This window comes from Anser brachyrhynchus, assembly GCF_964034855.1.
Source record: "Anser brachyrhynchus genome assembly, chromosome: 1".
In the NCBI taxonomy this organism is placed as follows: Eukaryota; Metazoa; Chordata; class Aves; order Anseriformes; family Anatidae; genus Anser; species Anser brachyrhynchus.
In genome coordinates, this window is record NC_137694.1 from 25152360 (window position 1) to 25168165 (window position 15806).

The 15806-nt window shown below is 36.8% G+C and overlaps 1 protein-coding gene across 4 annotated transcripts in view; it reads right to left on the minus strand.

The window, feature by feature from the left end:
• The window catches only part of CPED1 (cadherin like and PC-esterase domain containing 1), a 150447-nt gene that overhangs the window by 73192 nt on the left and 61449 nt on the right, over positions 1 to 15806 (minus strand). For 3 of the 4 annotated variants that reach the window (XM_080590754.1, XM_080590753.1, XM_080590752.1), the window contains 9 exons: positions 14480 to 14622; positions 13165 to 13237; positions 10634 to 10801; positions 9510 to 9614; positions 8072 to 8241; positions 6064 to 6123; positions 2967 to 3034; positions 2585 to 2629; positions 555 to 741 (listed from right to left, as the gene is read on the minus strand). In XM_080590754.1, the coding sequence (XP_080446880.1) occupies positions 555 to 741; positions 2585 to 2629; positions 2967 to 3034; positions 6064 to 6123; positions 8072 to 8241; positions 9510 to 9614; positions 10634 to 10801; positions 13165 to 13237; positions 14480 to 14622 (1019 nt within the window). The remainder of the gene's footprint in view (positions 1 to 554; positions 742 to 2584; positions 2630 to 2966; positions 3035 to 6063; positions 6124 to 8071; positions 8242 to 9509; positions 9615 to 10633; positions 10802 to 13164; positions 13238 to 14479; positions 14623 to 15806) is intronic. The other variant, XM_080590755.1, reaches the window with a different exon arrangement.

A 15806-nucleotide genomic window follows, 5' to 3' on the forward strand; every position in this document is an offset into this window, starting at 1 on the left:
ACTGCTCTAAAAGGCTGGATAAGCTGAGACTCATCCTGATGATGACTCCTTACTAAGTGATTCTGCTGAATATAGTTCAGGCTGAATGAATACACTTATTTTCTCTTTTGGTCCCACCTCACCTAAGCAGACTGTAGATCCATGTAAGCAGACTGCTGGCAGAGTGAGCAACCCCAGCAGGGCAGTAGCGTAGACAGTGCAAAATCGAGACCTGGATATGAAAACTCATATTCATTGCTGTCCTACTGTGTGCAGTGTAAGGATGTTGTGTTCCCACCACACCTGGACTGTGACTAGAGAAGCTGGGGAGACATTTGTAACTGTGCACTGCATAAAGCTAGGGCTAATTATGGTTTGACAACATATTGGCATTGCCTTCAGGACATTGACAAATAGATAAAAACGTCTGAGTGTTGAAATCCTTTTGACTTTCCTGTAATTAACATCAAAGTATTTTGTGCTTTTCGAAGCACAAAACAATTCTGTAATATTCTGAAATACTTCCAATGTTCACAACACTTTTACCTTTTACGTGCATATTTTGTTGTTCATACCTTGGCCCTTTCTTCTCATCAAGGTGTACTTGGCACTGACAGTTAGAAGGTTCTGCTCCAATTTTCACTGTCACCATGTCAAATGGGACTTCTGCGTAGTATTCCTTGATCTTTGGGTTAAACTGAGGGTTCAAATCCAGCTGTGGACTGGTGAAGATATGCCTGATATGAGATAGGGTATCTTTATCTGTTCCAAGAAGGCATCAAACAAACAAACAAACAAACAAAAACAACCTGTGAAATGTATGAACATTTATAAGTAACATGCAACTTCTGGCAGATTAATAACATGCACAGTGATAAGATTTTTACTACCTGGTCACTCTGAGACTGATAATTCTGCTACAAGGTCTTAATGGAGGGTGTATTGGCACTTGAGAGAAATTTTCTGACCCTGGAGGGATTTTAATCATTCAGTGCCCAGTGACTAGTTAAAGCCACAAAACTGAAGTCTGAGTAAGCCTTTTAGAATGCAAGGATTAGCTCTGGGAGATCCCATCTCCAGTTGGTTAACTGGAACTCAAAGAAAGTTAGGCCAAAATTCATAACCTACTTAGGTACCAGCCTGTGTACAGGGTTTATGTACATGTGTAATTGCCAATAAAAATCAAAACACGTTAGACGTATTATTACTGTTCATAAGAACAAGTCACATGGAGATATCTAGACCCATGGGGTCATTTATAGTACAGCTAGAAGCATGATTTATTAAAATTCCTAAATCAAAAAACTCCGACTACTTCCTTGTGTATGAAATCTCCACAATCAGATCCTATTTGCTCAAACATATCCTTTATTTTGTAGTGTCTGCCAAATGACTTCTGAGAATAATTATTTGCTGGCAACTCACTTATGACAAATATTTTAATCCAACCTATTGAAATAAGATTTACAGAACAATTACACATTCAAAATTTGTTTTCCATATATATTCTCTAGCATGTGTTTAAAACTGAGTATTTCAGAACCTACTCCAGCTGGGAGACTGTCTTTATAATATCTGAACAAATCTGGTGGCTTAAAACATTTTTTAAAATGCCCATAACATAAAGGATGCATTTCTGCATGAGCCTTTTCTACCTTAGTATCAGTCTAGGGAAACTAAACAGGGCAAGTTCTATTCTGTCTTGTGTAGATTAAAATGTAGAATCAGTTATTTCAGTGAAAGAACAGCATTTGGAATAGATTTGCAGGGGAATAAAGGTTCACAAGTTGATATAAATTATTAAATAAGTACTGAATATATGTCAGCATAAACAGCTCCCCAGATACTGTATGCATTACCTAGAGGACTGTCTCACTAATAGCTTAGAACTGAGGAGGAATTTTCAAAATAAAATTAATTGTGATATCTTCAAAATAAAATGACAAGCAATCAGAACGGTGATGTGACTCAGCCAGCCCAAGAGCATTTCTGGCCTCTGGCTGATGCAGAAGTTCCCGGAAGCATGGTAAAATCAGTAACGGAGAGGAAATGAGGCTGATTGGGTAGAAAAGCCTTTCCTCTGCAGAGCAATTGTTTCATATTTATAAAATGACTGCTGAGATAATGTGTCAATGAGGAAGGCACTAGAAAGCACTGCTCCCACTAAAGACAGCAGCACTACAAGCATGTACCTAGGAAAATTCTTCTTCTCTTAAGCAGGTCTTTAAAACTGAAGAGTGGCCTGATATAAGGTTGATTCAATTTCATGCAAGTTTAAAGGCTATTCCACAAAAACAGATGTATGCTAAAGTTCTTGGAAATAAGAGGCAAAAGCCTACTGAAGCACATCAAAGAATCAATGAGTGCTAGAATATGCACATTAATAAGCATGCACAGAAATGTTAACTTTGTGCTTGAGGCTTATTTAATATAACAGCCTAATCATCGAGTCATTATAAACACTATTTTAAAATGTTCCTTTATTATGTAACAGCCCACAGGTACACCATTCACTGAAAGGTTATATAGAAAAAAAAAAAGCAAGAAATGTATTCAAGTAATCTCTCTGTTTCCTTCCTAGTGGACTAGAAAGCTCTTGACTTACCATAACTGCATTTTCTTTCTTTATTCTTACTGGAATAAAACAATGCTGAAAGATAAACAGAAACAATTAACAATTTTATGCTCTAAATTTATGCCTGGATCACAATTCTATAGGAAAAGGAGCTCTTATTTTGTTAATTATAGAAAATACAGTATACTTTTATTCTTTTCAGTGTCAGATTTTGCTTTAGGCTCATGAATATTGCTTATCAACTCAGCAGAACACTTAAGAACTTAAGGAAGAAATTGCTCTTTTGTGTGTAGGAAGCCAAGATCTTCCAGCTGGAATGCAAATTTGTGTAATCTAAATTATATATATTGTCAGAAGTAGCACAAATAGGAAAGACACGCAGTATATAAAAGATCTTACTCTGATCTCTTACCTTCATGATTCTTCCTCAGATTAAAAGGAACATTTTGCTTAGGTCTTGCATTTTCTTGAGAAGAATTCCTGTCAATTCAATAGCAGACATATTTCTACATGAATGGAAGGGAGAAAATCCATGGAAAATTTTTCAAAAATTTCTATATGGCAACCCATGGCACAAGGTATTTTAATATTCTCCATGGAAAGATTTATTTTCTGGATTCATGTTCCCAGCATTAGCAATGTTACCTGAATGAATGTGATAGAAAACACACATTCTACAATAAATTATAGTATATAACATGAAAAAAATAAAAACAGAAATAAATTAAAAAAAAAAAGTTGAATTGCTGGGAAAAGCAAAAGTGGATATTGCCAAGAATAAAATAACCCGTGCCATCTTTCTTAACTGTTTTATGCTGCTTTTTGTATATTCTTGAGGTTAAAGTTAGAATTTGTTCAAAAATAATTAAATAAAAATGAAGGCCTGTGTCATGGTGAATATCTATATTGAGGTTAGCATGACTTTATATAAAGGAATATCTATGTGTTTTGCTTTGTTTGCTTATTCAACCAAACACATGACCAACATCCAGATTATATGTATAATTCGTAGTGCAAAAAAAAAAAAGCAAACAAACACAAGCCATTTGCAGCTATTCATTAACATGTTAGTGGCTCCTAGTTTGCTAACTCTGCATTTTTTTTCCCTTTCATATAGCATTTTGGGAGCATACAAGACAAAAGGCAGCAGGCTTCTCTCCAATCCATACACCGGATAGACTCTGGCTGATAAGGCCTTTACAGAGATCTAGTATCATTTCTTAAAGGTTTCAGATGCTTTCCTTCCAGTGTTTCCTGTAAAATTACTTGTAAAGCAGTTTCTTCCCAGATACTGTCCATTCAGTTTTTATTTTGAAAGACGTGAGGTCACTGTCTGTGACAGGCAAAGGAGGTGGCGAGGTTCTATGCAAGCAGACATCATTGATGTTTCAGTAAGAGCTGCTGAAAGCAATAGTAAAATCCATCATGGTGAAAGGTAAACTGTCAAATACTAAAACAGAGATTTCTGCATTACCACACTGAGATAAGGGAAAAAAACAGCGTCTCCTGGCAGATGTTTGTGTCTGTATGTGCATGAACACGTAGTTTTGACATCTTGCACTGTCTAGACACCACCCTTTTTCATGCGCATTCATGACCTCCTTCAAAGGAAGCACTTAACAAACTATTAGAGTTTGTTTTCTGAGTTATAAGTCATTTATATCTCTCTTTCTGTTTGCCAAGGAGTTAATGGCTAACACCTCTCAAATACGATTTTTTTCCTCTCCACTGTTACTTTTTGTATTGCATTTTTTCCAAATCCTATTGTAAAGTGAAAACAAGATGTCTTAACTCTAGGAAAATGCTAGGCTTTGGTTTGGCCAGAGCACACCACAGGAGCATGGCAGCCATCACCACTGCAAGGCCCCAGCTCCTAAAGGAACTGAGCGACCTGTATGTGTCAATTCTGTAAAAAGATTGTGATTATCATCAGGCAATATTAAGAGACATATAATAACTCTATAGAATTACAGAAAGATATCAAAATGTAATATTTAGAAACAGTATTACAGAAAGATACTCAGATTACTGTATTTTCTGCTGAAGACTTAGCTTTTTAACTGTTTCCATTCTCCAAGCTCCTCCCAATCAGCAGGACTGAGGAACAGTGCAGTTATGAAGATCTTCCTCAGACAGTGAGGTTGAAGTCCTGCGCTCTTTTTATTTTTATTTTTTTCTCACTCTCTTGTATGACCTATTATCTTGTATCAAGCACAGATGAGTGCATTGTCTCTGCACTTTGTAATTAGATCTAATGAAACTAATGACTGTACATTAGGTAACCAGGGCGGGGGGGAGAAATATGCTTGTGTACCTCACAAACTACTAACAGTAAACCTGAGAGTCCTTTAGGACTCCGATTCAACAAATGAGATACCTAAAGGACAGACAGCAATAACAGTAATGGAGCTAGGATGGTCTAATCAATCAGAAATAAGCAACAAAAGATGTGTAGAGATAATATCTTCCACAAGATTAAAACTGAAAAGGGGAAACAAACAAACAAAGAACTGGGCACTTTGGGGGCTTCTGATAGATGTGTTAGTTGTGGGAGGTACAATTTTTAATGAGTCACAAAATCAATATTGTGACCACGTTCTCAATATTCAGTTATGAGTTTTTTTGTTTGTTTGTTTTTTTAATGTAACTTTTGTAGGTCTCTTAAAAATGAGGAGCCACTGGAGCTCATTTTGTGAGAGATGATCACTAGGAGATTTTCTGTTTTATTAACTGTTTTTGTAAGCTCTCTGTGTTTTACAGTGCTTGTTTGGCTTCTGCCACAGAGTTTCCATGAGGGCATTTGCTTCACTGAAGGAAGCACCTCATACTGATTTTCAGAAGAAGAATACAAAAATGCAAACTGAAGAGTGGAACTGGTTTCCTGGCATTTATTTCCAACTCTCTCTCTCTCTCTCTCTCTCTCTCTCTCTCTCTCTCCTTCCCTCTTACTCTCATTCCTCCCACTGCAGCTCAATCAACTTATCCCAGATTTCTTTTCTGTCATCTTCTTCTGCCACATAGTTCAAACCATGTTTGTTTCTCAAACTTTCCAGGTGATGAGCATGACCAAGTTAAACACCAAGAAATTATTTTCAACCTAAGTTCAGCTTGAGGGCTGGCGTTTCTGTTTTGACCTAATGAAGGACTTGCGTACAGGATTTTGTAAATGCATTTGAAACTTTATTCACCTCATTAGGCTCTTGTCTTATGCAAAACAGAAGGGTTAGTTTTTCTCACAAACCTGATTCTCCCATGTTACTCTGCTGTCTGACAGCCAAATATACTTGCCACAGTACCTTATAGTCCCTGTTCTAAAAGACAGTGATCATGTATGTCTTAGTCATGTCATGATTGTAGCTGCACAGAATCAAAAAAAAAAAAAAAAGTAAAAAAATGCACAAACATAGAAGGAAATTGATTTCAATGTACATATTAGGTGGTACCCCTTGATGACTTTCAAGGAACTTTGTCGTATATTATAATAATACATCTGAAACTGTAATTCTCACCTAAGCTGTAACCAGTTCATTATAGTTTGAGATGAGTTTCTAGAACTCTTCTTGCTTCTCCTGTGGAAGGAATTCAAAGAGTACACTAATGTCACTGAAGGTTTCAATACTATCAGCATAGATGAAATCGGTTAAGAAAGGCAGACAAAGAAATCTGTTTAAATCCTGTCTCTATTCTATGGATTCATGATCAGTGAATTGCTTAACTGTACAAGACCTATGTCAAAAGCCATTATTTTTCCCATAATTGTCCATGTTGTCTGTTTGGACGGTCAGCTATGTGAATCACTGGATTTTGTAAATGGAAATACTAATTTTGCATAGTCAGAGAAACAAGAACAGTTAAATACAACAATCAAACAAACTGCCTTTAAGTGAAGAAAATCAGAAAAAAATGTTCTGATATACAAATTCATCAAAGATGGGAATCTCAAAGATTAATCAAAACTCAAAGAGAATGCATACCTGAGTAATTTGGAGAGTAAACTTTACTCATATCTTTCTTCCTTGCAATTATATATAAGTACATGCATATCTGACACATGCATCAGGATCACATGCGTGTAGCTATAGGAGTGGGAGATTATGATTAGCAATTGTGTATTTTTTATACAGTGAATGAGCAGAACAGTGTTATTAGCTTAGCCATTGCAGAACAGTGCAAAGAAGCAGATTGGCCTATGCCCTGGAGAAAGGTCATGCTACTTATACTTATTTATATACATACAGTAACGTTTAGCTTGAAGGAAAAAGCGGTCAAAGGGCTTGCTCAAAGTGAGTGAGTGGCACAGCTTAGATTAGAACAGAAAGCTGCTAAAGGTTGGTATGCTTTGATATGCAAACCTAAATATTTTGGCAAAAGGGCAAGGGCTTATACATGAATGCAAGCAGCTGCATCTTTGAGTTACTTTTCATGGAGTGGCCATAAGTAACAACAATAATGTTTAGCACATTCATGGAACTGTGTATTTTCAAAACACTAATAAACAGTTAACTAGCACAGTGGCAAAGTATAATCTTCATTTTACAGCTGAGCAAGGTTACAGATGACTACTGACACCCTGAAAGCCACATCCAATTCATTGAGAAACAAAATTAAAACTTAAGAAGTCTTACAGATGCCTTATATAGAGACTACAGCATTCTCCAAGCAAAATGTACACAGTAATGTCAGTTGCCCATTTAACTTGGGACTCAGTGGAATGGAGCACAGATATTTTTTAATATATATCTGTTTGCATAAACAATATAATATATGCCTCTATTCAGTAAAGAACTATGGCATACATATCTATGAAATGTCATTAGTCAGGAAATAATGAGCACAGAAAACACAAATTTTATATTAAATACGTTATATACCACAACTTTTCACTTTTTTCTTCCTTCCTTCCTTCTTAAAGTTACAATCTCTTGTCAGAAGCTCAATAGATTTAGTCTTGTCATTACAGTATTTTTCAAGCTTTTCAAACAGAGTTAAAATGGTTCTCAGAGTATACTACTCTTGACCTGTCATCTTATTGGACATAGAAAATTTAGGACTACTGAAAATCATTGAACCCTTTTGGAAAATCCACCTGAAGTTCTGTCTTTTCTTTACAGTTTTGTTTCTAACTGGTGAATAAATTAAATGAGAGTAGTAAACACTACTAATTTTGACTCTAAGTTTTTTTCAGGAACAGCCTACCTAATTCACCTCACATTTCTAAAAAAAATAAAAAACAAATAAAAAATTACTCTAGCTCCAATTACTTTTTTAGCACAGGGACCTCTGTATTAGAAAGAGAAGCAAGATGGAAAAAAATATGTGCTATGTCGACACCTAGCTGCAACACTAACGGCAGAATGGCTGACAGTGCTCTACGGTGGGATGATAGATCTTCCTCTCAAATGCTGTAAATCCACCTACATCTGCTGGAGGATTATGTTTCATGGTACTCACTGGAGCTACTCCAGTTTATATCAGTTGCGAAACTACCCTCAACATATTGTATAATAGCTATCTTACCATTCTGAAAGATTTGTATGTGCCTCTTTAGTCATGAACTGGAATTGTTCAAGTAAACTGGAAAGCAACCAATGTACAGTCAGGACTGAACCAAGCCGTCTCATTGGGTCTACCATGTGATACAGGTCACGCAGTAAAGTTTGAATCTTGGGTGCAGCAGAAGGGAAAAGCTGAGAAGAGAGATACTGATTAGGGACTACGTTACATTTTTAAATTGCATAGAAGTGAGAAAAGGTTAGAAGACAGTGTATATTATAGCATACAGATATATTAATATAAATGCTCTTTCACGCAAATGTAAAAAAAGACAGTCTTGCCCATCCCTGCAAATCAGGCTTGCTAGTACTGACATGGAAGTCTACCTCCCTAGCTTTTCAAGGCCTCTGGTTTGACTTCCAGATCTATACAACTAATTACCTTTTCAAAAAGCCCCGTCAATTTTTAGCCCTGAAACCCATTCAGAGGTCTAGAAAAAAATTCTGAACTCATGCGGACTTTCTGAACAATGGATCTAGTATCTGATCTTCCATTTCCCCAGTCCTCCTCCTCAATTCAAGACTCATTACTTAATTGTCATCCCTATTCATGGACACTGTCTGTTGTTCCTCAATCTCTATTCTTCTCCAAAAATGAACTCACTTGAAGTGCTCACTCCCAGTACCAAGAGAGGACCTACAGGGAAGCTGGGGAGGGACTCTGTCAGCAAGTGTAGTGGTAGGACAAGAGAAAATGGTTTTAAACTTAAAAATGAGATGTTTAGATTAGATATCATGAATAAATTCTTTTCTCTGAGGCACTGGAAGAGGTTGCCCAGAGAAGTTGTGGATGTCCCTTCCCTGAAAGTGTTCAAGACCAGATTGGATGGGGCTTTGAGCAACCTGATCTAGTGGGAAGTGTCCCTGCCCATGGCAGGGGGGTTGGAACTAGATGATCTTTAAGGTCTCTCCCAACCCTAACCGTTCTGTGATTCTATGATTCCATGATTGACTCTATGACATATGAAGAAGGCATATCACATATTCCATCTGCTTTTTTGCCACTTTTTCATCTCTATCGTTTCTTTGGTCATGATCTTAATGTTGAACAGTCTCCAGTTCTTCCACTGGCAACTGCTTTGCTTCACTGTCATTCTGTTTTTTTACCAGCTCATGAGTGATTTACATATTTTTTCTCCTTTTCCTTTCTTCTATTTTCTGTTTTACTTTTCTGATTTAGCTGTCCTTTTCAATTAATCCTTAACTCAAATTCCGTTTTATTTCTTTATCTCTTTTATTTTAAATTCCAAAAATCCCAGATAAAATCAGTATACCTCCACCCCCCAGCTTCCCTTTCCATCCAGTCTGATGCATATGCCTGAGACAGCAGAGAATGGTAATCAAGGAGAAATGTTAGCAGATTTACATAAAATATGAATCCGGTATAACAAAACTGATTTTACCAGCTCAAATTGTCCAATATTCTTCAGCTCTTTTATGAAAGTAATCATGGAATTTATCTGTTCTAAAGACAAACACTGCTCATCTTCTTTGTGGTAGATTCTATTCTACAAAGGAAAGGACAGCATACACTGCTGAAATCACATGGAAAGCAATATCCTTTCATCAGACCCCAGTCCCTTTGGTGATCAAAAGGACAAGTTACAACAACTCTCAATTTACCCAAACCTCATCTGAAGTCATTTAAAAACAGCTCCCTGATAACTCTTCCCATTTATCAGTCTATGATAAAGTCAACTGTGCATCATTTATTTTGTAGAAAAGAACCCATATAAATTACCATGGGAAAAGAATGTGTAGACAGTGAACTACAGACAACAAAGTGGACTGTTCGAAATGTGGTTTGGTCTCCTTTAGAAAACAGAGTTAGGTGATCGTATCATATGTCATCACTTATGTCTGTGACTTCCTAATTTATCCTACCATAAATTTAGAACAGATGACCCTGTTTTAATCATATCTGACTGAGAGGTAGAAGTCTCATGGATAACTTAATCTCTGTAAGTTTTGAAAGCAAGAGGCTCTTCAGAATGCCCCCTTACAAGTGCAAAAATTGAGAGAAATACTGCTAAAGATGTTCCCAGCTCATCATAAACAGCTTTCACAAGTGATGAAGACTTTACACAGACCCTAAAAATGCAAAAAAAACTATAGTTGGATCTCGCATTCAAAATGAGGCACAAAGTAGTAGGAAACCAAATTTAATTCCAATGCTCATGAATCTACTTGTCTGAATTAATCAATTGTAGGTTTATGTAAACTCACAAAACTGTATATTAAAAGACCATTTAAAAAATGAATGGGGGGAATTTTTTTTTAAAGTTTTAAATATATTTTAAAGACCTGTACTTTTGGAAATTACATAATTTGAGAGTGGAAATTTTTACTAAATTCCCTTTTCAATATAAATGCGGTTTTTCTCATGACTCTCCTGAAATTCAGCAACAGTTTTGATTAAATAAATCCTTCTTGCAAAAAGTTGGCACCAACAATTTCACAAAGGCATACAGTTTAAAATAAATTATTTTCAAATAATTATTATTAAGAAAAAGGTGGAATGAACTACCTTGCTCACGGTTAATCCATACACATTTTCTAAAGCTTCTTTGAAACTGGAAGTTGACAATTTATTAGATAAGAGAAATTTAAAAGTATCTTCAAAAATAATTTCTTTGAAGGTTTGGTCCTGAATATTTGATTCTTCCTCATCTTGAAAGTCAAAGTTTTCATGCACCTGTTAGAGAACAATGTAAGAATTTATATTTTGTATATCAAGTCCTGTCTTCTCAAAACCATATACTGTCAAACTGGAACTGTTTATACAATAAAGTCGTGATAACTCTAATAAAACAGACAGGAATGTAATATAGAAAATGCTGTACCACGTTTTCTGTGAGAACTACACGCCACAATATTTGCTGACCTCTAGCGGATAGAGTACAATATTGCATATTCATACGAGCCTTTTTTCCATTTATTTTGAAATTTGATTTTTTAAAATGTCAGCTTATAAATTAGCACAGCTCTTGTAAAACTCGGGTATTTAAGAGATACTACTGATAAAGATATATTTTTATTGTACATAAATGCAATGAATAAGCTCATAAAATATACGAATAAATTATTATTTTAGTATAAACACATATAACCAAATTGCATGGGGCTTATGCATACTTCAGTTTCTAGTGGATAGAATCTAAAATAAAATCTCAATTGATACTAAGAAATTATAAATTTTTTTAAGAGTAATTATTTTTTCATAGGAAACTATTAAACAGTACAGACTTACTGTACACACAGATTATGACTGATGGTTGAGGCTACTATACAAGCAGGAAAACATTATACTTTATGTTTATAATTCTTAGCAACTCTTGGTAGAATTTATATGCACCCTGGTGTCCAGTCTTAAAATTGTTATGACACGTCACTTTTCCTATACTAGCTAAAGATGTCTTGTTAGACTAATTAAGGATACTGTCTTCAAGTTTTTGTTGTTGTTTTTAATTGTGCCAACTTTCATAGAATCAAAGAATCATTTAGGTTGGAAAAGACCATCTGGTCCAACCTAACACTGACAAGTCCACCATTAAACCATGTCATGAAGCTCTATATCTACATGTTTTTTGAATACCTCCATGGACAGGGACTCAGATACTTCCCTGGGCAGCCTGTTCCAATACTTCATAACCCTTTCAGTGAAGAAATTTTTCCTAATATCCAACCTAAACCTTTGCTGGTGCAACTTAAGGTCATTTATTTCCTCTTGCCTTATCACGTGGTGCTTGGGAGAGAAGACAAATTCTCACCTTGCTATAGCCTCCCTTAAGGTAATTGTAGAGCATGATAAGGTGTCCCCTGAGCTTCTTTTTCTCCTGGCTAAACAACTCCAGCTCCCTCAGCTGCTCCTCGTAACACTTGTTCTCTAGAGCCTACACCAGCTCTGTTGCCCTTCTTTTTGGACATACTCCAGCATCTCAATAGCCTTCTTGTAGTGAGGGGCCCAACACTGAATACAGTACTTGAGGTGCAGCCTCACCAGAGCTGGGTACAGGGGGACAATCACTGCCCTAGTCCTGCTGGCCATGTTGTTTCTGATACAAGCCAGGATGCTTTGTTTCATATGTCTATTTTTCCTTTGTGTTTAAAAGGTCTTGGCTTTGTGAAGGATGGAGATATTAACTGCATTGCTGTTACTAGAAACTTGAACAGATTTTAACTGAGGATAAATTTAAAAAAATGTCTCCTGTAATTTCCCAGGATATATTTACTACTATCTTTTTTCCCTTTTGTATATTCTGCATACAGACAGATTTTACATGCCCAGATATATGCATGTATGTACAAGGGTAATGGAAAGCTGCTGGAAATAAGTACAATTTTTGTTTCTGTCTGGGCTGTTCTGAGACAGGAATGGTACAAAACTGGCATGGTGAGTTTATGCTAATAGTCACCTTTCTCAGGTTTTGAGGGCTTTGAGGACTGTCCGGGAAGAAGGCAACACAGCAGAAGAAGGCAGCATAGTAGAAGTCAAGGCAGGACATGAACTGAAGAAATACACTACAGTTTATAGAATCATAGAATATTCCAGGTTGAAAGGGACCCATGAGGATCATTGAGTCTGACTCCCAGCTCCACACAGAACTTTAATTTGTATTAAAAGCCATTTGTGGTATTTTAACTTCCTCTCTTCATGCTTTTTTCTAGCACAGTTAATACCTAACTCTAATTGCATACAACGCTTCCTATACGTTTTATTTAGCTGATATTCTCTGGGGTAATAGTGGAGTAAAGCTAAAACTGAAAGGTTTGCATGCTTATATGATGTGGTGAACTTCAGCACAGGAACTCTGTCCCTTCCCAGCTGGTTTCTCCCACAGCTACTTGCCACTTTTAGGCAAAATTAATATTAATGCATTTGTCCATTTCTCAGAGGTTTGAGGGCAACTATCATAGAGATTTCCCTGCTTTGTTCTGTTTGGTGTAATTTGGGGGGGGTGAAGCAATACCCTCCTTGTGTTCAGTAAGCTTGCAACCTTTAGGGCATTCTTGGAGAAAAAACACTCAAGAAGAAACATTTCAGTGTCATTTACTCACCTCAAGAACTACTGGGTGTGAGGAGGTGCTGAACCCAATGTCAAAGGTTAGCATTTGAAAACACTGGCTGCATCTGAAATACGATATAACAGGGATTAGATTCAATGAAGTTAGATACAGTTGTGAAATATATGCTACAATGACAGAACGCACACACCTTTATCCAGAAAAAGCATACAATATAGACTAAACATTTCTAAGAGTCAGCAGCCTTAGCCATTGATGAGTCACATTTTGAGCTGATGAAAGCAGTGATATATTAAAGACTACCTGTACAGCTGACTTTTAAACCAGTGAGGGAGGTGAACTGGACCGGAGGAGGAAATGCTTTTTGATGAGAATGAAGTCCCACAAAAGCTTTGGAGGCATTCGGAGGGCAATAGATGTCAATCAGGTGAAACTTGCTGGGCTTACTGAACCCAGATGCGCCTGGGGGGATGTTTGAAGACATGGGCCAGGAACCCTAAGCAAATCTTGGGCTATATACATAAGGGATACCTATCCTGTTGGTAAACAAATGTTAAGAGTTTGGACCACTTCAAAAATAGTCCTATCCCTGTTATACTCCTTGCCTCCTTTCAACTGTCTTCACTCAGAATGTAAACTTTATTCCTGACAAATAATGAGATTTATATTACTCCTACTAAAACACCCATGTTCTCAAATATATTTATAAAACATACAAGCATTATAAATAAAAACTTATTTACTATTTATCATTAAAAAGTAATGGATGTGACATAACATATATATAACAAATATTAATTTTAATTAATAAGCATATTACATAATAAATGTTGACTTATGTGTAAGAACTGTAAGACTAATAGAAATGATTACAATGATCCAATATTCACATAAAAAATAATGTTACTGCCTGAGTACCTTTCATAATGTACATTTCATAAAGTTTTTGCAGTGTTTGTTGTTTGTATTCCCTGCCCCGGCCAGTTCAGAACAGTCTGGGTTACTCTAAATATTTGACATATGACAGAGTGCTCACTAATGGGAGATACAACTTTATGATAACTAGCCCATTTTTGAGTGATTTCTGTTCATTTGTGCTGCCTGAAACACTTCATCAGGACACAGTATCTGGTCCTCGGTATTTATCACAACCTCTTCACAAACTAGAAACTCTGTGGGTATTGAAGAGTTTTACCCCCTAGATATAGTGTGTCCATACTTCATTCTATTAGGATTAATAAAATAGAGGGGATTTTATTATTTTAGGAGTCATGCATCTTCTACAATTTTTACTATCTAAGGAGTTATCTTAACAATAGAATAGCAATGAATGCTGCAAGTTACTTACTGATTGAAAGAGCTTGGTCCTGAGGCAGATAATTCACTGAAGACCTCAGTTACAAGCAGAAGTTTGGTTATAGCTTCCTTCATGTTGTTAAAGGCTTGCTGGGGAGAACTGCTTTTGAAGAACATCTCAAAAAACTTTTGCAGCTGTGAAAAAATTACATATATTTTGGGAACATTTACCAGTGCTTAACTAAACCAGTGCTTAAGATCATAAATTAAAAGGCTGGTAGAAATCAAAATTGCTTTAGAATGTCAATTTCAGTTGTTATTCATTAGCACAGTAAAAAAAAAAAAAAAAGGCATGAAAAGCACCACAAAGCACACTGAAAGAGGAGAATGTGCTTTTGTTTACAAGTAAGTATATCAGAAATAGACTCTGTAGCAATGGTTTTAAAAAATATTGCTCACAGTCTAAGCCTTCTTTGATAAAACCTTTTACTATCAACTGGTTTGGGGCAACAGAAATCATAACACTGCTTCAGCAGTAGGTAACAGCACAATCACAGTAAAAGCCTTTTATCTTGTTAACATACTGTGCCAAGGGCTACCCCACCTGACCTTCACTTTGAATCCTTACCCCAGGTTACCAAGCTCTAAACACAATATAGAATAAAGGTGTTGGGAAAAAAAGATCAGCCACCACAGCCTATGTTTTGACTGGACTTTTACACACGCAGATGGTTTTTGCCATGAATCCTCCTAGAGACATATACATTGGCCTGCATAACAATGTGCTCTCAGCTGCTTTCATCACTCAAGCAAATTCTCAGCACTGCAGGCAGAGACTTGGGGAAAGAAAAATGGAGCAACACAGAGCACCAGTGAAGAGTGGAGCACAGGCAGGTTTTGTTGCATCAACCTGTGCCAGTGCTCAGTCACCTGCAGTGCTTCCTGATGTTCAGAAGACAGAACCTCCTGTGTTTGTGCCCACAGCCTCTTGTCCTGACACTGGGCACCACTGAAAAGAGCCTGGCTCTGTCTTCTTTGTACCTTCCCTTCAGGTATTTATACACATCGATGAGATCCCCCCTGAGCCTCCTGTTCTTCAAGCCGAACAGTCCCAGCTCTCTCATCCTATCCTCATATGAGAGATGCTCCAGCCCCTTCATTAAATTTGTGGTCCTTCATTCGTGTCCCTGAGTCCACTCTTTCCAGTAAGTTCATGTCTCTGTTGTACTGGGGAGCCCTGAACTGGACACAGTGCTCCAGATGTGGCCTCACAAGTGCTGGGTAGAGGGGAAGGATCACCTCCCTCAACTTGCTGACAATACTCCTACTAAAACAGCCCAGGATAGCATCAGCCTTTTTATGGCAAGTGCACATGCTGG